This window comes from Thamnophis elegans, chromosome 2 (assembly GCF_009769535.1).
Source record: "Thamnophis elegans isolate rThaEle1 chromosome 2, rThaEle1.pri, whole genome shotgun sequence".
NCBI lineage: Eukaryota > Metazoa > Chordata > Lepidosauria > Squamata > Colubridae > Thamnophis > Thamnophis elegans.
The window spans coordinates 73,272,049-73,297,723 of record NC_045542.1 but is presented as its reverse complement, the minus strand read 5'-3'; the positions used below and the strand labels follow the sequence as shown (position 1 = coordinate 73,297,723).

General features: G+C 38.5%; 2 protein-coding genes across 2 annotated transcripts in view; both read right to left on the bottom strand.

Moving 5' to 3' along the window:
- The window catches only part of DOCK2 (dedicator of cytokinesis 2), a 299,490-nt gene extending 279,261 nt beyond the window's left edge, over positions 1-20,229 (bottom strand). The window contains exons 1-5 of the mRNA XM_032212175.1: positions 20,055-20,229; positions 11,927-12,010; positions 6,837-6,877; positions 1,217-1,272; positions 65-161 (exon numbers count right to left, since the gene is read on the bottom strand). Of these exons, the coding sequence (XP_032068066.1) occupies positions 65-161; positions 1,217-1,272; positions 6,837-6,877; positions 11,927-12,010; positions 20,055-20,094 (318 nt within the window). The 5' untranslated portion in view covers positions 20,095-20,229. The remainder of the gene's footprint in view (positions 1-64; positions 162-1,216; positions 1,273-6,836; positions 6,878-11,926; positions 12,011-20,054) is intronic.
- A 3,638-nt stretch (positions 20,230-23,867) lies between these two features.
- The window catches only part of SPDL1 (spindle apparatus coiled-coil protein 1), a 37,162-nt gene continuing 35,354 nt past the window's right edge, over positions 23,868-25,675 (bottom strand). The window contains exon 12 of the mRNA XM_032208818.1: positions 23,868-24,461. Within this exon, the coding sequence (XP_032064709.1) occupies positions 24,308-24,461 (154 nt within the window). The 3' untranslated portion in view covers positions 23,868-24,307. The remainder of the gene's footprint in view (positions 24,462-25,675) is intronic.

The following is a 25,675-nucleotide window of genomic DNA, read 5'->3' as shown; positions in this document are numbered from 1 at the left end:
TGCAACTAAAGCTTCTTCTTGAGCAGTCATAAAATTTCCCTGCAAGAAAGGAAGAATAACTCACCACATACAGTTGTTTCCAAATGCTACCCCATTCCCATAATGTGCTGGTAACCTCTTGTACCAATGGAATCTCAGCAGGTATTACATTTTCCGCATTTCTGAGCCAAAGGACAAATACTGTGTTATAATACAATTTAACATTATACATGTGATCAGCAACCCAAGTAAAAACCAGAAATGGAACTGTCCAATATGAAAACTGGGTCCATAGCTAAACATCTCACAGATAGATATTTGAGACAGACAATCCTGAATTGACACTCAGACAGGCTTATCTGGTCCCCATTCTAAACTAGATGTTCCATACATCTCCTGAATATTTGCTTGTAAATGCAGTGCTGAGAAGTAACGGAAGAAGAGGAATGAATGAAATCAGAAAAGATGTAGAAAAGATATGTCTTTTTTAAATGAAAGCATTGTAATTCTTGACTACTGATTACCTATACCTAACCACAAGATTTTCAAATACCTTCTTATGCTTTTTGGACTTCCAAACATGGTCAGGATGGACCATTCTGCCAAACATGGTCACAATGGATAAACAACTGTCTATTCTTTACTGTTCTGCAAACATAGGCTCCATTCAAACAAAAATCTAAACTATAAAAGGTGTTTTAAAAACCACAATGAGTAAGACAATAGTGATCAAATTCTTTCACATCTTAGCAAGTTGCATGAACCAAGCCATCATATTAGGTAAAAATGTGCTGCCTGCAGTTTGACAGTTTGATTCTCATCGGCTCAAGGTTGACTCAGCCTTCCATCCTTCCGAGGTCAGTAAAATGAGGACCCATATTGTTGAGGGCAATATGCTGACTCTGTAAACTGCTTAGAGAGGGCTGCAAAGCACTGTGAAGCAATATACAGCATAAGTCTAAGTGCTATTGCTATTCATATACCAGACCAGTACTTTAAAATAAAATATAACTTTTTTCACTACTTTGTATCAATTTCCTGTTCATGATTGTTGGGATTTGATCCCAAATTGTATATTGAATTGATCTTAACCAGATGGAATAAAAAGTGACATTTGGTTTAGTTTGGTTGCAATATGTTCTTCCTTCTTGAGATGTGTTTCTAATATACCAATAATAAAAGATATTATTATTTTTCCAAAATAAGGTATCTAGAAAATATATGTTATATATAATACCTTTTCTTCTCAGCAGCAATTTCTTTGATGTGGATAAAAGATTTTGGAAATATTCCCTGTTGAAATTGAAGGGAAAACACAGCTGTTATATTTCGCAAAATATATCTTCCTTGAACAGTTGAAAAGTCAACGCTATACAAGTAGGCATTTAGAAACCAACTTTGGTGAAGCTATGATATTTTAGTAATTGAACTACAAGGCTGAGTGAAATTATTATTATAATATTCCATACTTTTCCAGGTTTACAAAAGAGAACTACCCACTGAGCACTGCCCATGCCACCTATCTTATTTTGCCACTGAGCTTTGATTATGCCTGGCCAATTGATATAGAAGTCCCTCGTCAACAATACAATACAATACGTCCCAAATGTGTTCTTTGATTTTTTCCTTTTGAAAAGATCAAGGATATGACAAGAGGTATGTCTGCCAATGATAGTAAATAACACTCTATAATGAACCTCTTTTACTAAGTCAAAGAGCCTGCTATATTATAATGTAAATGGACGTGGGTCTGAAGTGTCTACTCTTTTCAGCTTCCATTGATATGTAATATCCAAAATTGATCTTAGAAAGATTGTTGATGTTATGCAGAGTAATTTAGCTTAAGTAAAGTTCTTCGCCTTTCTTTATTCTTTCCTAGTCATTTGAGAGCCATGTCTAAAAGCCATGTTTGAGTTTGAGAACCATGTATTTAGGTATAGCATATAATATTTCCAATCAATGTATTTCTTGTGATCAGGAGTCAATTAAACAACCTGAACTTCATTCAAATCCTGACTTAATAGCTTGACAGGGAAAGGCATAAAGAGTTCCTAAATTAATGTTGATCTTGGTTAAAATGAATTAAATATTGTTAATATTGAGAAACATAAACTCCCTGAAGGAAAGCTAAAAATAATAAGTCAGATAAATCAATTGCTTATTTAAACATTGTCCAGTCAAAACACATGAAGATTGTAATCCTGTACATGCCTATATGGGATCAAATCAATGGGGTTTGTTTTAGAGTGTAAGTATATAAAATTATTCTATACAGTAGATAATTACATCCTTAATTTTTGCCTGTGTACAAAAGGGGGAAAAAGCAAGTTGCATAACCAGACATCCTGCTTTTGGCGAGACAGCCACGATTTTTCACAATTTGTCCCGCATCTCGTGACGCTTTTAAAAAGTCCCGATTTTCATGGGTGAGTGGACGAAAAGGGCATTGGCAGTGCTGCTAGGACCCGCTGTGCGAGGGCGAAGGAACAGCAGGGCAGGGCCTGAGAGAAGCTGGAGGGAGGGGGCTCAGAGGGAGGGGGGCCAAGATGGCAGTGGCTGAGGAGGAGGAGGTCTCGCTGCCGCCGCTGCCACCGCCGCTGCCAAGGAATTGCAGGATGATGGTGGCTGTGTGCCGGGAGGGCAGCCTGCGGGGCTGGAGGCTGCATGGTGGCTGCACGCTGCCGAGCACTAACAGGAGTTACGGGGTGGGCTGGCCGAGCGGCCTCGCATACGCAGCTCGCCTCGCCTTCCGATGAAGGCTGCCCTGCTGCTGGTGCTGCTACGCCTCTGTTCCGCTGCGAAGATGCCACCACCACCCCTGCCAGTTCTTCCCGCCCAGACACCCGCCACCCAGGAGCCGCCTGAAGCTTTCCTGCCCACCACCGGCTGCACCGCGGCCAACTCACCCCGGGTGGGCTGGAAAGTTCCTGGGCAGCAAGCGTTCAGGCGGGAAGAGCTGGCGAGGGGGTGGCGATGGCATCTTCAGCGGCAGAGCAGAGGCGCAGCAGCACCAGCAGCAGGGCAGCCTCCATCATAAGGCGAGGCAAGCTGCGTGCGCGATGCCACTTGGCCAGCCTGCCCCACAACTCCTGCTAGTGCTCGGGCTGGAAGGCTTCGGGTGGCCAGAGGGTGAAGATGAGGCCAGGCAAGAAGAAGGACCTGGGCACGCTGGGTACATGTTGGGCACCCCTTTGATTTTTTTCTCCCCCCCCCCCATCAATGGTGTCCCAATTTACCAATTTTAAAATCTGGTCACTTTAAAGTTGCAACACTAATACTTCAATAATAACAATGATGGGCTTCCGGGGTGGGACCTTGCTGATGGCGGCAGCTTAACGAGCTGCCCCCAGGTTTCTGGTGGCGTTATCTGCCTAAATACCTGGTAGATACCTCATTCTTCAGGCAAAGAAGAGTGAGAGAGAGATCCAGCTGGTAAGAGCTTTTCTTTGAAGTTTGCAGCTTTTTTTTTTTTGCTGTGAATGGAAGGGGGGGCCAGCCAAAGGCTGTATCACATCTCCGTGCCAGAAACCCCGGCTGTATTTATTACGGCGCAAAGTAAGGATCCCCCCACTTAGGACAACTTTTGATATATTTATTTGAGATTAATACAAGCAGAGTACCTGAGAACCTTATCTGCCTTTTTTTTAAAAAAAAATCCTAGCTTCTTTTTACAAGAGCTTCCTTCGTGCACGGGGTTTTTTTTTCTTAAAAAATAAGCTCCTAAAATGGCGATTGTGCCACATTCCTAACTATCCGGCAAAGAACAGTGATAAAAAAGATCAAAGGAACAGCCAGCCAGCAATCTCTTACTAATTAGTTTCATTTCTCTGAAGAGCTTACAAGACTTTTTTCTTATCAACTTTTAAAAGTTTTAAAAGACTCCTTGTTAATATAGAGACATTCCAAACAGAGATGAATATGCTGAACTGTTTCGTTACAATGCTAATTTTTTGAAACCTGTTTGTTACAATGCTCTTTTCTGAAACCTTTTGAAAAACCTCTAAGAACAAATAAAGGGGGGACTTAATACTTTCTTTCCTCGTAAGCTACACAGCGGGCCAGTAGAGTTTGAATAATTGTTGAATAATTGTTTGAAGAAAAGATATAATGGCATCAAAATTAAATCCGGGGAGACCTCTTCTTAGGAGTACATCTCACACACTTGGCACAAAGTCGCAGCTTCTACCCTCTATGCCCCCTACTGGAGATCTGCTAACGAAAGAACTTTTTTTTGAAACTTTCAGAGAATTCAGAGAGGAGATAAAGAAACTTAAAGCAGACTTATATGATAAGCTTGATACTAAGATTGCCAAAACAAATGATGATATGCTGGGACTTGTAACTGTATTGACAGAATATGTTTCTGGAATGGAAGATAAGCTAGAGGTTCTTGAAGAAGCCAACACTAACGTGACTTCCAAAACTGAAGTGGTGCAACAAAGAGTTGAAAACGCTGAAAAACAAATTGTTATGATGCAGTACACACAGATGGAGCTTGCATTAAGAGTCAGGGGGCTGCGCGAGGATAAACAGGAGAACTTGAAGCAGATTTTTTCAGAGGCTGAAAAAATGGTGGAAAGACCGGGGTCCAACTTTTACTGGCAGATCGAAAAAATTTATCGCGCTAATTCTTGGGTGGCAAAACAGAAGCAACTTCCCCGAGATGTAATTATATACTTTACTACAAGAGAGTTCAGAAACATGATACTACAAGAGTCTTATAATACCAGGCTTCAAATTGGCGGACAGGACTTGATTGTCTTGAAAGAAATACCACCCCAAATGCTAAGAGCCAGGAGAAATTATGCTTTTCTAGTGGAAGAACTCAGAAACTGTCAGATACAGTATAGATGGGATGTGCCATTTGGTATTATAATTACATTTGATAAGCAAAAATATCGTCTCAACTCTGTATGGGAAGCCCGAGATTTCTATCACAAGATCCTGAAGGTGGGACACCCTGAATCATCTGGATCTGGAGAAAGACCACGAGAAGGACAAGATAAACAGCAAATCACACAACTACCAGATAAAAAGCACCATTTCCTCCTTCCGGAAGGGCAAGGGGTCAGGGAACAAAGATCTAGCCGTATGACTACCAGACGAATGGGAAAACAAGGTACATTGCAACAACCTCAATAACCACCGGCCATTGACCAAGGAGTTGTGGTCTGAACTCTTTACAGAAGAGAAAGAAAATATTTCACTATCTCAAACAGTTCAAGAACGATATAATTTGCCTGCAAGAAATTCATATCAAATCAACTGATCAAAAATATTTGTTCAACCCCGAACTTGGTCAATATTTTGTGACCTCTGCTACGGAAAAGAAAAATGGTATAGTTGTATACTTAAGAAAAGACATTAAGGCTGAACTAATTGAAGCAGATCCCTTTGGAAGATATATCGCATTAGACCTAATTCTAGAAGGGAAAAAGACTTGATGGACAACTTCGAATTGAGAAATGTTTGGCGAGAAAGAAATGCAGAGGCATATGACTTCACCCTTTTTTCTGATGGACATCAATCCCTTTCAAGGATTGGTTTTATACAAATCACTAATGATTTATTTTCTAGGGTGAAGAAGACAAAGATTGTGGTGAGGGTCCTTTCGGATCATAACCCAGTCTGGACGGAATTGGGAAGGGTAGTGCAGGCAAGAAGGTCTTGGAGGTCGAATGAGAGTTTATTTAGATATGAAAAGTATATTAATGATTGTAAAAAATTGCTATCTGAATACTTTGTTCTGAATACGAATAAGGGTACATTCATGGAATTTGTAGGGGATGCAAGTAAAGCGTATATGAGAGGAGTACTGATGAATATAAACAAAATACATAGACATAAACAAGGGCAAAAACGAAAAGAATTGGAAGAGGAAATTAAAAGAAAAATTTGAAATGTATCCAAATTGTGTTATAGAGGGAAGGAGGTGTTTCAACAGGAGGAGATTTAAAAGGCATTCCGGGAATTCTTTTTTGCAGAATTGTACAAAGGGGACAAAATTAAGGGTTTAGATATAGACAGATACTTAGATAAAGAGATAATACCCCTGGTTAGAGAAGAGTACAGGCAAAAGTTGAACCAACAAATAACCTCTGGGGAAATCCTGCAGGTAATCAAACAACTAAGATTAGGAATAATGTAAACTGCTTAAAGTTTGTGTAACGGCAAGAAGCTGAGTTCAACGTAGAGACTTTACTGACTTTTTTTCTTTTTTTCTTTTTTTTTTAATTTCCTTGGTTTTAATATATTTTAGACTGTGTTTGATAAAAAGCTATACCATGTACGGGCTCTGGGAAGTCGGTGGGGGGAAGGGAGGTGGGGGTCCTAGGGGGGAGGGGGAGGAGGGAAATATTGTATGTGCTAGATTTTAAAGTAACATGATTGCACTTGTATACTGTTGCTTTTTTAATTCTAGTGTAAAAATAGGAAGCTGAATATATTGATAGATAGTAGAAATACACCGAAGGGAGGAGCAGAAGGAAAGTAGAAAGAGGGGTAGAGAGGGTGGGAGAGAGGATCGGAGGGAGGGTGAGATGGAAGGGAGGGAGTGTATTGGGAGAGAGGAGTGATAGAGGGGGAGGGGAAGTAGGGTAGAGAGGAATGTTGTAGGGGAGAAAGGAAAGTTGGAGGGGGGTGAAAGAAAGGGTGTATGGAGGGTTGAAGTGGTATATTGGGTTTGTATTTTGGGGAGTATTGTTGACAAGGATGGCTGTGTTTATTGCTCAATGTTATATGGCCCCGGTTATGCACAGTATATATGTGACTGTATGAAATGAAAATGAAAATGAAAATAAAACATATTTACAGGGAAAAAAAAATAACAATGATGGTAAATAACAGAACAAACTCACCTCAGTTTCTTTATGTCTGACCAAGAATCCCCTGTACCAATCTATAATTCAAAACAGAAGCATATCATTGTATTAGACTATGTCCTCTCAACACAGTTTCTGCTATATAACAATTATTTTACAAGCATTCCGTGGGACTAAGTGTCATTGAAAAGAGCAATTCCCACAATATAGTTGAGAAAAAAGCTAGTCTATCTATTAAAATATTTGATGATTCCTCCTTGCTATGGTTGCAAATTCTTTCCTTCCTTGATTCAGCCACTCACCTCACCAATCCAGTTCTAGGTATCTAACAGGTATACAGTATAAATGCATGTATATTTTAAATAAAAATTAAATACACCCTTCCTAATTGATTAACTGATCAACACAAAGTGGCTTACATAAGCAACTATATACCAATAGCATGGCTTGATTGTTCCTGTAACCATGATGCCTGTTAAAAAAAACAGCAGTCAGGCCAAAGCAGTAAGCTGAACCACAGGGAGTACTCAATGGCAATCCCTATTAGATGAACTGAAGAATGTTCCTTTGGTCCAGCCTATGTGATGTATAGATACAATGGGATCAAAACTGTCCTTCAAATACTCTGGCTCCATGCTATGTACAGCTTTCTTAGTAATAAATAGGACCTTGAATTGCACCAAGAAACAAACTGGAAATCAGTGTAGCTCGCAGAACAAACATGTAACATGGAAAAGGCAAAATGTACCCATGATTGCCTATGGCACTGCATTGTGGATCAAATGAATGGTTTAACTTGTACATTTTCCCTAACATTCCTTTCCTAGAAAAGTTGCAGAAAAGTGGGAAAGATTTCAATGATCTATATCTACATCCAAACCTGGCTTGTATGATTACTCTGAATTTAAACGAGTAGCAATTCTCCAAGATTGGATGTCAGATTTCAGGGTTGCTGAAAACCAGAAATAAAGTTTAGATATTACCTATGGTATTCAAAAGAATTTAATAATAAGCATAGATTTGTGTTTGTGGAAGCCATCTTTCCCAGTTATCCTTCAACTGGACTATTGCATTTATCCTTATGGGCAAATGTGTCATTGGGAGTCAAACTACTATTCTGCATTAGCACTGTAGTCTCCTGATTAATGTAACAACACCATATGCTAATAATAATCATGCTAATTTCGTTTGGCTTTTGCTTTTTTAAAGCAAGGAAAAACCTTTTCAATGTTTTCCAAGTATATGGACACTAAATTGTACTTGTTCCAAACCTATGGAATTTCATGGAGAGTTATAATTCAAAAATACTGGAAAATGTTTCATGGAGCTTCCAGAGATTCCTATATTCTTGAAATTCTGGGAGTTACAAAGCAGTATATCTGGACAGTGTCTAGTTGCAGAAAGCTGATATGTGATTTCTTGACACATAAAATGGTCAGAAGAACCTCAAAGTTGAATCAAATAAATAGCTATGCAATTCTGCATATTTTCTTTTCCCCAACCTACATGGACAGCCAGATGCCTAGCAGAAGCACCGATGGGAAGTTTGAAGACAGTAATTCATTCTCTCTCTCCTCTACTAGTAATGAGAAACATGGTATTGCTAATATTTGATGTCCTGATCCATCAATATCTTCCTCACTAGTTACTGATAGCCCTGGCTTCCATGACTCTTCTTACCTTCCAAAGAAATTTAAGTCTGCAGTGGTGGCTGCATTTCATGAATGTCAATTCCATTGTTCACCTATCTGCTGCAAGCATCTTTATTTATAGATAACTTGAATTCCCACTGTTCAGTTTCACAGGAAGAAGGGAAAGAAAACTTTCTAAACATTTTCAAACTATGAAATTTCTAAAGCTTCTGCCATAGTTTCTTGATGTCCCTAGCCAAAAATAACACACTTGATATGCATTGATAAGTTTCATGTATAATAGAGAACACAGGCGTGCAGTCAGGGGAGGCAGGGGAGGCAGAGCCTCATCACTGTCATCATGAAAAGAAAAAAAATGTAAAAGGAAAAAGGCAAGAGCTAAGGTCAGGCTGAGCTAGTTGCTGCCAGAGTCACCATGGATGACTCTGCTTAGTGCTTAACTGTTTAAAAAAGCCTCTAAAAAAGTGCCCTCTACAGGAGGTGGCAGGAGAACGAGGTGCCTCATCTAGTCTGACTTTATGATCACTTGAGCAGAACTAAGCAAGGGTTAAAAGCCGAAAAATTCCTGATGTAGATGAGGCACATCGTTCTCCTGCCTCCTGTAGAGGGCGTTTTTTTAGAGGCTTTTTTAAACAGTTAAGCAGAGTCATCCACACGGTGACTCTGGCAGCAACTAGCTCAGCCTGACCTCAGCTCTTGCCTTTTTCCTTTTACATTTTTTTTCTTTTCATGATGGCAGGCAAGAGCAGAGTTGAAATCCTCTCTGAAACAGCTGGAAAAGGTACGTGTGGATCAGAGGGAGGGGGAGGAATTCAAACTTCATCCTCCTGGTGCAATGTGTGTGTGTGTGTGTGTGTGTTTGAGAGAGGGGGAAGGGAGCATATTGATACAGTTCTTTAGTTTATGCACTATGTAACACTCTAATACTATGTCTTTGAGTCTTCTGAAATTTTAATTATCCAATCGTAAGCAAAAACAATGTTTTCAGTAGAATGAATTTCCACTTCTACTTACATCTGCCAGCCAAAATGCTGCTAGTGGTATTGCTAACATGGGGAGAGGAGGAAAACCTAAATTTTCTGAATCCTGGTGCAACTTTGTGTGTGTGTGTGTGTGTGTGTGTGTGTGTGTGTGTTTGAGAGAGGGGGGAGGGAGGGAGAGAGGGAGGAAAGAGGGGAAGGGAGAAGAAAAAGAAAAAGCAAGAAGGAAACTTATTTAGCAAAGTAGAAAAACAAATGCTGTCGCTTTAAATCGGAATTGAGTATGCCTGGCTGTGGAATTCTGGGAGTTGAAGTCCACAAGTGTAAAAAGAATGCTGCCTCACCAGCCATAAACCTCACCACATGTCACTGATAGTGAACTAATCTCATCTGAGATAAGGGATTAAAATAAAAATGTTATTTTTCTTCTAGTTTATATTTTTTGCTTTTTCTCTGATTAAAATAAAAGCTCTTAAGTCTACTTGAGTGTGCACAGTTGCTCTGTGGCTGTATGGTTACAATGAGGAGCATTAATAATTGTTATCTCAAATTGTTCAAGTATTAATACTAAAATCATAAGTTAAGAAGTTGTAGTATAGCTGAGGATAATTGCAGCCTTCAGCCCATTCAAACCGGTTCTCGGCATACGTTCTTCGTATTTTCCTAATTTTGACCCTGAGGCTCATATGCACATTTATCACAATAGAAACAAAATCATGAAAAGCAAGAAACTAAAGAGACTTCTGCCATTGTTGAAGCCGGGCAAGATTTTGCATAAGATAGGAAAGGAATATTAAATTAAAACAGGTTTAAATAATTTCTGTAGGAGATGAGACAATGGTATTTTTGCATAATCAGTGCTCTTATCCAGCCTATATCACATACAGTACATACAGGCAAGGGATAGGGAGACATACAGGTAATGATGAAGATATAGTAATGTTGCCTATGGACTGTTATTTTGTACTTATTATGGTATCTAAACGTTTGTAAGAATTTAATTTTCTAATGATTTAGAAAACATTACATCAATGTTGTAGATCAAGAGAGACCTCTTCTGGTAAAAAATAGATAAGTCACTTTATTCTATCTATCTATCTATCTATCTATCTATCTATCTATCTATCTATCTATCTATCTATCTATTATCATATATATATATATATATATGTATGTATGTATGTATGTATGTATGTATGTATGTATGTATGTATGCAGGCGTATGTATATGTATATGTATATGATGTATATGTATATGTATATGTATATGTATATGTATATGTATATGTATATGTATATGTATATGTATATGTATATGTATATGTATATGTATGCTGGTCTTGTTGTATTTGGGTCTTTTCCTATGTAAGATTGAGATTGTCTTGGCAACGTTTTGGCGAGGCCTCACTCGCCATCTTCAGGCTGGGTTTTGGGCTTAAAGCGTGGTTGGAGCTCCCGTCATTCTATAAAACTTGGTGGGGGTGTGTGGAGTGCTGGCTTTGTTTCAGTAAGTGGAATGATTGGTGGTGTGGTTGTATCGTGATTGGTAGATTGGTGCTGATTGGTGCTGGCTGTGTGTCTATTCTTGTTTCATGTTGTAACAGCCTGGGTAGTGGGTGGAGCTCCTTTGTTGACTAGGGCTGGTTTCCAGATGCCTGGTAGGTGGGAGGTATCGTCAGGTTTATTCATGTTGTGGGGGTCTTTCTCTATTTCGATAGCTTCCATAATTATTCTCTTGTTGTCCCACCTACCAGCCCTAGTCAACAAACTAGCCCCCCACCACCACCCAGGCCGTTACAACACGAAACAACAACAGACACACAGCCAGCACCAATCAGGACCAATCTACCAATCATGATACAACCACACAATCAATTATTCCACTTATTGTACACTGATTCTCTCTGGGTTTTACTTACACCAGTAAGCTGGAGCAGTGGCAGAGATGGGGGGATCTAGGTAGGTAGGGAGAGTTACAGCAGGACTGCAAGTTTGATTGTGTGCAGGCTGCCAAGCACCCACATTTTTATCATTTGACCATAGGATTCCTGCAATGGTTGTAACTTCAGGGACAAGTTGTAAGCCTATTGGTTCAACACCATCTTAATTTTGAACAGTTGCTAAATGATTGGTCATAAGTCAAAGATTACCTGTAAGTTATATTCTTCACCATAGACTTTGGTATATTAGCCGGACTTCACCAGAATAGAGTTCACCCTACTCAAAATCCTTTGAGAGTGACATATACAGTATATTTGTTATTAATCTCCATTAAAGAGTCCTCATATAAATTAGCTTTACTTATACTCTACACTCAAAGAGTCACACCACTCTTTTAGCTTAAAGAATAGTAAGACTATGTTAATTCACCTCACATATACAGTACTTAACAATTAGAAGAGGAGAAAAAGTCATAAGTCATCTTATATACAGCCCCAAACTCAAGTTAATGAAGCAAAGATGTAACAATATGAAAAGTACTGTATATTTTTACCTTCATGGTCTTCCAATATATGAACCACATCCCCAATCTGTAGTGATATCTGGGGCACTTGGGTAGCTTTAAAATTGTATATTGCTGTAAAAAAAAAGAACACAATGTCATTAAACAACTTTATCTTTTAAATGGATTATGTTCAGATGCAGCATTCAGTGTAATATTATGAGAAAGAGCTTGAATAAGCCATAGGCTTTCTTGCACTCTTCTCTGAATTAATTGTAACAAAGAGTTTGCAAGATCTCAATTCTCTTCCCAAACCCTTTAGTTGCTTTTATCCAACTGAGAATTGTGATTAGTGTTAGCTAATTACTCCAGGCAGAAGTAGACAAACTGCACCTGGCATTTGCTGCTAAGGATTTTCCAAGATCATGCCCTCAAAGTGAGCAGAAGTTCTATAACTTTTAGCAACCATTCCCTCTAATGCTTGAAGAGGTCAATGAGTAAACCTTTGACCATCTCTTAAAAACAACAAAAAGTTTGCCTCTGGAGCTTTTACCATGTTTCCCCCCAAAACAAGACTTATTTTTCTTATTTTCTTTTGACCCCCAAAATAATTGCTTGGCCTTATTTTTTTGGGGGGAGCGTCTTATTATTTTTGAGGTGCAGGAGGTGGCGAGCGTGGTCACCTCATGGCTGCTGCTGTGTTGCAATATTTTCAGGGAGGGCTCGTTTTTGGGGGAGGGCTTATTTTAGCACATTCACTCAAAAGCCCAATTGGGCTTATTATCCCGGGAGGTCTTATTTTTAGGGAAACAGGGTATTATCACAACTAGCCAGATTCTCTGAAGCTCTGCAGGATAAATCACCAAAGCCTCTACCACCGTTTTCACCCTCTGAAAAAAGAAGAAAAAACTCTTGCGTCCTGATGAGAGAAATGAATATGCCTTGAATTTTGGTGAATGATGGAATGATTTTGGATTTGGCATAACATCTCTCAACTTCCCATGGAAGGGGGGAAATCCCTTTTTCCTGACCTTAGTTTAATGCCACAGAGCAGAGAGAAAAAGAGTGCTCTGAACCTTGTGACACTGGTATGAAATCCCAGTGTATGGAACGAAACAGTCCAATGACAGATAAAATGATTTGAAAGTCGCTTTGATTTTCAGTCAACTCCATATCAAAAGGAACCAAAGCTGCATGAAAAAAAATAATTCACAAGCCAAGATTATTTGGTTGTACTGCAGTTTGGGAAGCTGCCCTGAACATAAGAAATATGCATGCTAAGTGTAACATACAAATACAAAAGTATTGGTGCTCCGAATGATATAATTGGAGAGCTTTATGTTTAGGCACTCTTGTGCTATTTAGGGAATAAAATCTGCACTTACATGATGAAAAATGTGTTGTGAGAATTCAGGACTCCAACTTTCATTAACAAAAGTGTTTTCATCTAGTACAAAACAATTTAGATGATATACTATGTTTGGGGCATAACTGTACCACTTGTGAAACAATTCTTTCACCAGTTCTATTAAACCAGCCAAGGGCAAAAACAAGAAATAGATTCGTTACCAAGTGTAAATTGGGCTTCTGGTCTGAAAGAAATGTATTTGTGCTGCATTCTCCAAAGGAATCCAAACACTTGAATCCTAAGCACATATTAAATGATTGTTCCAAATTTTCGTCTTTCATTCAAAATTTGTCTTGGCATTCTTTCCAGCATGCTAGCCAATGTGCATAGAAAGCGGTTTCAAGACATAGCCAAGACAATGACAATAATTACCTTGTAACAACAATTAAGTTAATACATTTTGTTCTCAGATTTGACTCTCATTGTTGATCAGCTTCCCAACCAAAACGTATTTACAGCCATACTGCATCAAGCTGTTTCCTACAGCACGATGCAAATAACATTCACTGTTTTTACATTAAAATACTAAATGTTCAATGATCAGCATGTATTTAAAGGAGGCTTTTATTTCACTGTTGCCTTGAGTTATTCATAATATTACATATCTTTTTCCAGATAACATCATCTTCCATTTTTTTTAAACCATCCTATATCTTTCTTTTTTGTTTCTTTAAAAAAAGAAAAGAAAATTAACTGTTAGAGGGGGAAAAGACAGCCTGCTTGCTACTAATCAGTAGCATTAATCAAACTGAATGAATTAATTAAAAGCCTTTCCTATGCCAGCACACAATCAATTATAAGGTCAATAACACCCTAAAAGCCTATTGTTTAGGGGCTGTTTGAGTTATATTTATGTTACATATTATATTATGTGAGCCTTCGGCGTTTAGTCATGCCAGCCACATGACCACAGAGACCTCTTTGGACAGCACTGGCTCTTCGGCTTTTAGAAGAAGATGAGCACTGCCCCCTAAAGTGGGGAACGACTAGAACATATGTGCAAGGGGAACCTTTACCTTTAATATATTATTGCAGGAAGGAGATGATACATTTATTTTAAATGAAATTTCAAGAGCCACAAAGATGACACTATCAACTACCATTCTAGTACACCACTACCAGAATGGGCACAAAAGTCTTATGGGGCAAATTAGAATGAAAAATCATACCACTGAAAATCAGCAGCACAGTGGTTTATAGTTTCAATTGGAGTGACTGCATAGGGCAGTCTCTAGTGTATAGTTTCTATTTCTCTTTTACTAGGGCTATCAAATCTGGGCTGCAAACATCCAGACAACCATAAGTCAGCCAGCCAAGAATTAATTATCTGCCTTTCTTTGCTGCCATCTAAACATTGTATTATCCCAAAGTTGCTTTTTCAAGAGGCAACTGGACTTTCTGGGTTTTTGTGTTTTTTTGGAAGACATTTCTCTTCTTATCCAAGAAGCTTCTTCAGAGGTTCATTACATTCCATCACATGCAGAAGGGAAGCCCCTTGGTAATGCTTTAATAATAAAATGTGCCTTTAAATAGGCAGCCATAAATACTTCATTTGTAAACTCACTTAAAAATAAATAAAGAGAACATGCTTAAATGAATGGATCACATTACAGCTTCAGAAAATATATCACAGATTTTTTCCAATCAGCTGGTTAACATAGTTGGAAGGCACCAGGGGGAGAATACTGACACCTAGATAACTGCATAGTTGTCCATGTTCCAAATAATGCACCCATAGAAAGCAAAACTCTTACGCAGGTAGATTTCTAGAACAAATGTATTGGATACATCATTGCCAGGTATTGCCATACCTGGTGAGAATCAATTCTAAAAGTTCCTGCAGTTTTCACCCAGTTAAAAGAGAAGGCTTTCTCCTTTTCCCAAATCATCAGTCTTTGTCCAATAGAAGTTCTGGACAGCTGCTTGGTTTCTTTGCTTCTTCCCTCCCAGCTACCTGTTGGAATGACCTTGGTTCCCACAGGAAAACTTTTTGTTTTGACTGCAAAACCCCAGTTAACCATTTCCCTTCCCCTCCCATCTAATGGCAACCCTGAAGCCTCAAAGATGGCCCCAGCCAGCTTTGTTTCAGGGTTGACAATAGTATTAATTCATAGAATTCAGTCTGCCAATCAACATTGGAGTCTGTCTCATTCTTAACCAATTTATTTGCACTCATTTTATTTTATCAATTTCTTTTTCATTTTTGTTCTTAAAGAAAACAATTTCATGAAGCAGGTATGTGGAAGTAAATGTACATTCTACTCTGTAGTCACTGGATTGGTTTTGCTTGTGCCATGAAGAGAGCAGTATAGAACTTAATATTCAGTATTTAGCAATTTTTCCTTAATTGAATAACATTCTTTCTTTGCTGATGGTACCTTAAGAAAGGGCTTCAGCGTGATGACATCCAAACAACTGACAAAGGAAGTGGTTTTGGCGCCTTGATGTTTTTGAACAAGTGGAAACTTGCAGCTAAGTTCTGCCACGTCATTTGATACTACGAATCTAATTCTTATTAAAAAAGGAAGAGATTCAGTCTGTTTGAACATTGAATTCCTATGAATGAATTTAGGAGGCCAAATTAAAACAAATATTTAAATCTTTATCAGTAAATGTCTTCCTTGTGCTTACATAATTCCAAACTATTCCCATTTTTTTAAACGAATAGAACAGAGCTTTTTTGAATGAATAAGTTTTATGTATTAACCTAAGATTATACAAGTAGTTCTTGACTTACAACCATTCACTTAGTGACAGTTCAAAGTTATAATGCAGGGGTGTCAAACTCAAGGCTCGGGGACTGGATCTGACCTGCAGGGTGCTTAGATATGGCCCACAGGGCCGCCCTGGAAACAGCAAAAGGCCAGTCTGAAATGCCTCTGCCAACGAAAACAGAGTTCAGGAGGGCCAAGAGTCATTCAATATCATCCCTAATTCATGCATTTAGATAAGGATGCACTGAAAGAGTTGGTGAAGAAGCAACATAAATTTTCTGTGTTGAACACATGGCCTTCTTTACAAGACAACCTTCTCTTTTCTTGCTTGTTCAGATAATTGACTGCTTAGAAATGAGAAGGAGGAGCCACTAGACAAGGTCTTAAGAAAAGCTATCAGCATTCTGAAGTTCTCAGTGCCACTTTAGACTGCAGCAAAGATGCCACAATTTTAGTTTTGGCTTTTTTTCAAGTTGGCTTTTGAAAACTGAGTATATTGAACCATAAATTGTCATCCTCACCATGCCCTTCATCCACAGAACTATACTGATAGGCTTTATTTACCAGGGAAAATAATAGGGTATTAGTTCTCCCCCTTTGCATATATGTGCTAGTTGTTCCTGACTCTAGGGAGCAGTGCCCATATTCATTTCAAAGCTGAAGAGCCAGCGCTGTCTGAAGACGTCTCTGTGGTCATGTGGATGGCATAACTAAATGCCAAATGTGCACGGAACACTGTTACCTTCCCACCAAAGGTGGTTCCTATTTTTCTACTTGCATTTTTACATGCTTTCAAACTTCTAGGTTGACAGAAGCTGGGACAAGAAACAGGAGTTCATTCCATTACGCGGCACTAGGGATTCGAACCGCTGAACTGCAGATCTTTTGATCAACAATCTCAGCGTCTTAGCCGCTGAACCACTGTGTCCCTATAAGAGGATATTGAATGTTACAAATAAATCAGACAGTTGAACAATTAATAAAGGGCATTGGAAGAATATCTAAAGAACAGTGAAGAAGATGCATTAAGACAAGTATACTATGAAGACTTACTGAATACTGGAGAGACCAAAGTGGCTTATAGAGAAAAACCAAATGAATAATAGAAAAGAGACATGGCAAGACAAAGTATTACATGGCCAGCACATATAAAATAGCAGACAAAGCAGATAACAATAAGATCTAGCAACAGCTAAGAACAGGAAAATTGAAGAAAGAGATAGAGGAGATAATTCTGGTTGCACAAGATGAAGCCTTTCAAACAAATTCATACAAAGCCAGAATTGAGAAGACAGCAAAAGACAGAAAGTGCCACCTCTGCAAAGAAGCTGAAGAAACACCTAATTAACTGCTCCAAGAAAATCACAGGGTGACTACAGACAATGTCATGACAAAGTAGCAACAATGGATGCATTGGAATATTTTCAAGACACTATCATTTGACCATAAGCAAGAACCAGACCACGTAATAGAAAATGAAGAAGCCCAGACTTATTAGCTGTTGATAAGCAAGACAAAAACGTCTGGATAACTATTTATTGATATTGCTTTGAAAAAAAGAGTAAAATTGGCCATCCCTGTCAAAATTGAGCAGTCCTCTCTCAACAGAGTGGGAGGGGGATGCAATGCCACCTATCTCCTGTCTACAATGTAGTCCTTTCATGAGCCACAAGAAGATTCCACACCCATTTGCACTCTGATAACCCAGATAAACCACCAAGTGGCCTCAAAAACTCTCAGAGAGCTAACAACCAATCTTCGAAGTGCTAATAACCAGATGACTGCAAATATAAATCCTTCCATTCCCCACCATTCAGTCAGAATTGAAGAAGCTTCTTGGATGAGAAGTGAAATGTTTTCAAGGAAAAACAAAAAAGTCCAATTGCCTTTTGAAAAGCACCTTTGGGACATAATAGACACTTTAATACCCTTGCTGAAGAGAGCAAAAATAAGAGAGAGAGAGAGAGAGAGCGCAAGAGAGAGAGAGAGGGAAGGAGAGGAAGAATTGAAGAAAATAATAAAATATGAAGACCTATAAACAGAAATAGGACAGCTGGGATAAAAGAAAGCAAAGTTAGTATCAATAATGATAGGCGACCTGAGTGCAATCCCAAACAACTGGAACACAACTGGCATTGACAAAATCAGCATCCATCAATTGCAAAAGACAGTTTTACTTGCAACCGCTTACATCCTGCAACAATATCTTTAACACCATCAAACATCAACATCTGCCTATCCCAGGTTCTTGGGGAAAAGTTGATAGGCTGATAAAAATGCCCAATTCAGTTTAAACTTCTGGCCAACTGAGACCAACCATAATAATTTTTATTACTGCGCCTACTACAGGTGAAGATTTTCAGGACAGCTAATTTTAAATCCACATGCTTTAAGTGTCAGGGTTTCTTTATCAGAGCTAAAAGGGGCTGATTTTCCCAAGTAATGAATTAAGCTGAATTATATAATTTAGAGTTTGCAATAGTCAAAGCAGTGCTACATAGTACAAAGTACCCCATTGTTTCCTTGCAACGTAGAGAATGAAATATCTTTTTCTTAATGCTTTACTAGATAGCTCAACAAATATTAAGGTAACACTCTTCTCTTCCTGTTTTTAGGGAACAAGGCAGAAGTATGCAGATTCTAGGAATGAGGCTCTATGTTCTCGATGTTATCTCAGCCATGAGAATAAAGTGTTGCTGGGGTACAGCTTGCATGGATTGAAAAACCCAGATACTAGGACTGAAATGCTTCACAGACCAAGAGATCCTTTACTCAAGCCTGAGACTTTACCCTGCACTTGATGCATCTAACTAGAGGGACAATTTGTTTCAAAGGATTTGAAAATATCATTGTTGTATCCACAAAATATTACCTCATCCAACAATGGTTTTGAAATTTTCTATTTTCAAATCTAACTTCCATAGCTTTATCTGTGAGAAAGGCACCTTAGAACACTGTGGGTTATAGGTAGGTATGTCTTGTCCAAATGATATGATTCTCCATTTCTGATTCATGGAGATCTATCCCAAAAATCAGTTCCCTGGCTTGCAGCAACTCTTTAGAGATACAACATGGCAGTGCTGGAGAATGAAATTCTGATCCCTTGCAGATAATAAGCTGGTTTTCAAAACAAAGCCATTTTGGTCTAATGGTTTGAACTAGAAATCAGAAGACTGTGAGTTTTAGTTCTACTGTACTTTAGGCATGAAAGCTGACTGGGTGACTTTGGGCCAGTCAGTGTCTCAACCAATCCACCACTCAGGGTTGTTGTGGGGAAAAAAGGAGGACAAAGGAATATTAGGTATGTTTTCTGTTGTCAATTATTTATAAAAAGTGGGATAATTCTTTTTTAAAAGTTCAACATACAGATGTGTTCTCTTCCTGCTTTCTCAGATGCAAATCCTCTTAATGTTGCTGCCACATTGGTAGTTTAGCATAGATTTTAATTTTACATTATCACTGGAAAATGCACAAACAATGTCAGCAAATAAGGAGACTTTGTGGAAAATAGTCTATATCTTCTAAATAACTGTCAGTTAAGTAAAGTCAAATCTACTACAAAGAATAGATTGCAGTTTTTAAGAAGTCTCATTTCTTTCTTTTTTTAAAAAAAAAACTCTATTTCCTGTATAATTAAGCTGAAACGTCAGAAAAAATTACTGAACTCCCCTATTTAATTTTGATAGCTTAAATTTCACTTAATGACAACTGAATAATCTTCACAAAAAGGTATTTTGTGAGTCTAAAAGAACAGCTCAAACTGAGGACTTGCTTATTTTTAATTACTATGAATCAATCAGCTCAAAATACGTCTCCCCATCTTTCTGGAACTTTTTGGACTACAATCACAGAAATCTCAGCCACCAATGGCCATTCTGAAGGGAAATTCTGAGAATTTTAATTCGGTGCATATGGGGATTCCCATGTTAGAAAAACCTGCTCGCTTCTGGGTTGTTGTTTTTTTTAAAAAAAGAAATGTTTTTCAGCCATTTTGGCATTGTTACCCACCCTCTCTGCAGAAAGACATGCTCAGAAAATGAGGCTGCATGATACATACCCACGCCAGTCTTCTTTTCACTTTTATGCCAAGGAGTCATTTCTAGGGAGTCCAGCAATAAGCCGTGATTCAGGATGCTGGGATGGACTGTTCCGATGAATACAAATGAATCAGAAGGTACGTTTGCTGAAAAACAGCAGGTTTGGGCTGTGTGGCTTTCCCTGTTCCTCTTCTTCCTTCCTCTTTTTGTCTGCGCACTCTCCCCCAGTGTACGGTTCTTACACTAAATGAAAGTGATACTTAGGCAGGCATGCCTTTCTTGACAGAACGACAAGGGAGGAAGAGTCATGTTATAGTCTAAGCAAATCAACCAGCATTATAGCACATACAAAACCTCTCAGAGGTCAATTCTTCAATCAATCATTTGGGGTCATCAAATTAATTTTATCTGGAAATGACAGATCTATCAGGACATGCTATGGCAGTTATCTTATGTTTTAAAGATATAACTTAATAATACAGAGATTGTAATGTATACTCCAGTGGTGGGTTCCGGATCCCTGTGCAACCGGTACGGTACAACGGGGCCCGGTGTCCACCACATGCACGTGCTCAGCAAGTGCGCACATACACTGTTAAATTCCCTAGAAGGGTGAGGCAGGAGGCGTCTGAGGTGAGTTAAACACAACCATTTTATTAACAGGGCTTTTACAAGCAAATGCAAGTAGACCGGCACCCCCTTCCTGCTTGACAGCTATTTATATGGAGCTGTCAAGCAGGGAGACCAATAGCTGCACGTTTGACAGCCCGGCAACGGCAGGTCGCACCTGATTGGTTCCAGCGCGCCTGGCTGTTGCCGAGCTGTCATTCGTAAGTCCGAGGACTTAACATACACATGTGTCCTTACCTCCACGATGCTCTAGCTGCTCGCCAGAACATCACGCAGGCTCCATGCATGTGTGCAGAAGCGCCGAAGAGCTCAAATACAGGTAAGGAACTCAGGCGGGCGGGCAGGCACTCCAGAGCACCCTACCAGGCACTGGTACGCCCGTACTAGGTGTACCACCTGCAACCCACCACTTGTATGCTCACACAAAAAGATGCTTCTCTTCCATGGATTGATTTATTACATTTATATGCCGCCCTTTTCCCCGAAGGAAACTGTACAGCTTCAGCTAAATTTTCCAAAATGTTTGAAACATTGCTCCATTTTACGGTCACCTTCTTTCAAGTGCTATGGAAAAATTCTGCATGGATTGTTTTACTTTAAGTGGTTGCCATAGTGACTTAATTTTCTACCAATATACCTGAACCAAAATAATCTTCTTATGATGGAACCCAGAAGGGCTTTCTCTGTGGTGGCCCCTTCTCTCTGGAACATCATTCCCCAGAGATTAGAATGGCCACCACTCTAATACTCTTCTGGAAGGCATAGAAGACCTGGCTCTGCCACCTGCCTGGGGAACCCAAAGCGGGATGTAGTCCATTAAATGGCTCATGTGATCTGCTGTCGCTGGGGAGGGGGGTGGGAGGTGATTGTTATATTGTACTATAATAATTTGATTCTTTTTGTTAGTGTTTATTGTTTTAAATGTGGTTTTATATTATATAAGCCGCCTTGAATTGCCATGGACAAATAGGCAGCAATATAAATTCAATAAATATTATGGATTACAGCACAAAATCAGCTTACTAATTACCTTCTCTCAGAAAGAGTTGTTATAATTAAAGAGCATAACTAAGAAGAAACTCTGTGGCCACAATCAAATTGGGTTTATATAAGCCCAGCTACCCTGAAATTAAGATTCTTTTGATAGGTAGCAAGGAGTCTTGAAACGTGCCAAGACATGATTTTGGACAACACATGAACTGACATCATAGATAAAATTGCTTAGTAATAGCAATAGCACTTAGAGTTATATATATCTTCACAGTACTTTGAAGCAGTTGAGAGTCAACATATTGCCCCAACAATCTGTTCCTCGTTTCACTGACCTTGGAAGGATGGCTGAGTAAAATTTTAGCCCATGAGAAATGAACTGCCAGCAGTAGCCTGCAGTACTGCATAACAACCACTGCGCTGTGACATGTGCATGGATGGCTATTGTGACAGGTGTGCAATTGGTTATCAGGGTATAACTCTTGATGCAGCAGACTGACAATTACACAGGAGGCCAGGGTTATTGTAGCCAGCTGTTGCTGGATACATGAGGGCTGTATGAGCAAGTCACAAGTGCAACTGAATGGGGGAGGGTGTTAAGTGGCAGTTAGAGTGTGACACAAACACAGTACATCCAGGGTGTTGCTGCTATTTAGGGAATGACGTGCAAGTGGGTGCCATGGGAGGGAATGCTGGGACACTGAGACACCTCAGGCAGAAAATCTGACTTACCAGAGCAACATGAGAGCTTCCTTGCTGCTTCTGCATTGACTTACCTTGTGGAATGCCCACAGGGAAGATTGCAAATGGTGATAATGGTGATGTGGGCATAGCAATTGTCTTAAATGCAAGCCAGCTGCAAAGTATCTACATTGTGATTGTATGACCACAGGGCTGCTGGTATGTCTGGAACTTGAGATATTCATAAATACAATTGTTAAGCACCAGTGTAATTTTGAATGGTCACTGATCAAGTACTCGTTAACAGAATATATGTACTTTCTTCCCATACTCCAATCGATTGCCTTGCAAGCCTTTTCAGGTGTGCGTACCTCACTTCGGAGATAATTGTTTTAAGGAAGGAGAAAATATAAACCCACAGTTCTTTACTAAATAGCTAAGTATCTTGGTCCTAGTGATTAATCTGCAGTATTGTAATCTGCAGTATTGTAACTGCATTACAATACCTGGGGTAGATGTCAAAAAGTCCAGAAATGGTGAAGTGACTAGGGTGTGACATTGTTTCCATTACATGGATATTCCTGATTACACTCTGCCTTCATTATGGAGTACCTTTAGAGCCGAGATGGCACAATGGTTAAATGCAGCACTGCAGGCTACTTCAGCTGACTGCAGTTCTGCTGTTCAAATCTCACCGGCTCAGGGTTGACTCAGCCTTCCATCCTTCCGAGGTGGGTAAAATGAGGACCCGGATTGTTGTTGGGGGTAATATGCTGACTGTAAACCGCTTAGAGAGGGCTGAAAGCCCTATGAAGTGGTATATAAGTCTAACTGCTATTGCTATTGCTACCTTTGCCTTGTAGATATGATGCATTTTACTTCCCTAAAGCTTACCTGTACTGTATGTTGCTCCACCTTGATTGGCTATCTCAATTTTGTATAAACCGTGTTTACAAAAACCATACAAATAATTAGAAAGAAATCACAGCTCCTTCCACAGCTCCATAGACACTCAGTTCCTTATTCAGCACTTGGCATTACTTGGCATAAAGTTTATCTGATTACAACTAAGTTAAAATCTCTAGGCTTTTCACCTTTCTCTATCCTTCCAAGTTAACAGATGCTTAGCTAGTCTTTTGATGCTCTCATCATCTAGGTTTTTCTTTTAATATGATTCTCTGTAGACTGGCTTTGTAGATGCTGCTTCTTGCCCTGCCAGGCTCAGCTCTTGCATCTTATCTGCATTAGGCAATGCAGGAGCTCCACTCTGATTTTACAGCATCAACCAACTTTCATTCAAAATGAACTATTTCTTCAAATAATTATACAGCTCACATAATTATAAAATTAAACATGTTTCAATTTGACATAAAGGTATATGAATTCTCTTTTAGTAGGAAACTACAATTTTGCTAAGGGAGAAGCAATCAGGAAAATGTAATGCATAAAACTCTGAAGTTTTATTTAATATTTATTAGAAATGAACAAAACAATTTAAAATTTTTATTTAATTAATACAAGTAGAGCAAAAACAGTACTATGTTACAGATTCATTACCATATATTACATCCATTTATTTATATCTAGGCTTACATGTTCACTTGGGCTTCACATAAAGAGTGGATTATATGCTGCTGTTAAGTGGCATACTCATTTTGTTTGTAATAGATTTGCAGTTTTCAAAATATATTACATGAGACTTACAACTGAAGTACCAACTTCAAACTATTCAGGTATTATGTTCAGCTGATACTATTAAAAAGCACTGAACAAAATCATTTATCATCACTTATTCTGCAACCCGTTTTCCCCAATTTGGAAACCAATACAAATTGGGCCAGAACTTTTATCATGCCCAGTCAATACAACAATTGGACATATTGACCAGAAACGATGATTCCACATATCTAGAACCTTCTGGGTAGGCTATTTCAGATACATTTGAAAGGACCCCCAAAAGTGACAAAAATATTCATTGTTGAGTGCATTGATTTTCAAGGGTTTGCTTGGAAGATACAAATGTTATGGGATAAACATTCTTTTTGGTTTTCTCCTTGTGCTTGGATATATCTTCAGCTGCACCAAGATGATTTTCTTCAATCTTTAAACCAGGGCCAGAAGTTAACCTATAGTTAAAGCAACCATTCGAGTTTCACATTAAATATAAACATTAACCTGACTTCAAACTACATTAAGCATGCCATTAATTTCTAGTTTCCTTATTACTTAACTTTTGAATGCTATTTTAAGTTCACGCCCCAAAAAAGGAAAAAGTGGATAGAAAAAAGCAAACACACAAATATTAAAAACAAGCAAACAATTTAGCTAATAAATTACATTAGATACAGATGTAGTTGGAAGCTTAATAGTATACTAGATTTATTAGCTTATGTTTCACATCAGATTAACATTTGATGGACATATCTGAGATCAGTTTTAATTGAGATAGTATAAAAAGTTATGAGTTGTTAGCCGCCCTGAGTCCCCTCAGGGAAAAGGGCGGCCTATAAATAAACCCATTCAAAAAGTGCATCAAAGATTATACTGTTTGAAACAAGATACCAAAAGAATCTGTGTTGCATAAGTTAAACTTTTGAACTTTTTGAATAACCACGCATCTTTTAACACAAGAACTAAATAAATAGGAATAAAATCTTTCAGAAAACGGAAAATAGTATCACTGTCTGAGGAGGGGGTTCAGTTTATTGATATATGATTAAATAATTATGGATATGCAGGAATAAATGATATACAATAATACTATAAATACTTGATTATGGAGATGGATATAGTTTTGACATTGTTCTAAAGCTAAAGATATTTATATTAAGTTAAATTATATCTCCAAATTTTGGAATTTGATAGTTGTTGAGGAGTTATGGTTGAATTGGTCTGAATGTGGCTAAAAAAATCATTGGAAAAGTAGTAATATTCCTGATATATTAGATCTGTGAATTGTTCATTTTTGAAATGGGAAATTTATCACTAATCCAAAATGAGGAAAAGAGAAATTTATTAAGACAACAAACTGTAAAGAGTATTCAAAAATGCATATAGATACAAAAAATATTGATTATAGTCACCCCTACAGTAAAGCCCAAACTGATCTAGGTCCCGTATTCTGTCCTCTTTGAGATGGTTTTTGAAATGAAGAGTACAATCCTACTGATAATATGCAGGGTTGTTCCCTGCAATAGGTAAGACTGTTTTAGTCTTTTAAACATATTTTTAGTTTTTAAATAAGGGTCTACGTAAGCAGCACTTTCTGGAGAATATAATTTGCCATCAACAAGAAGGTGTCCTATGGCTTCAATGGCTGATGCTCCACAAATACAGTCTT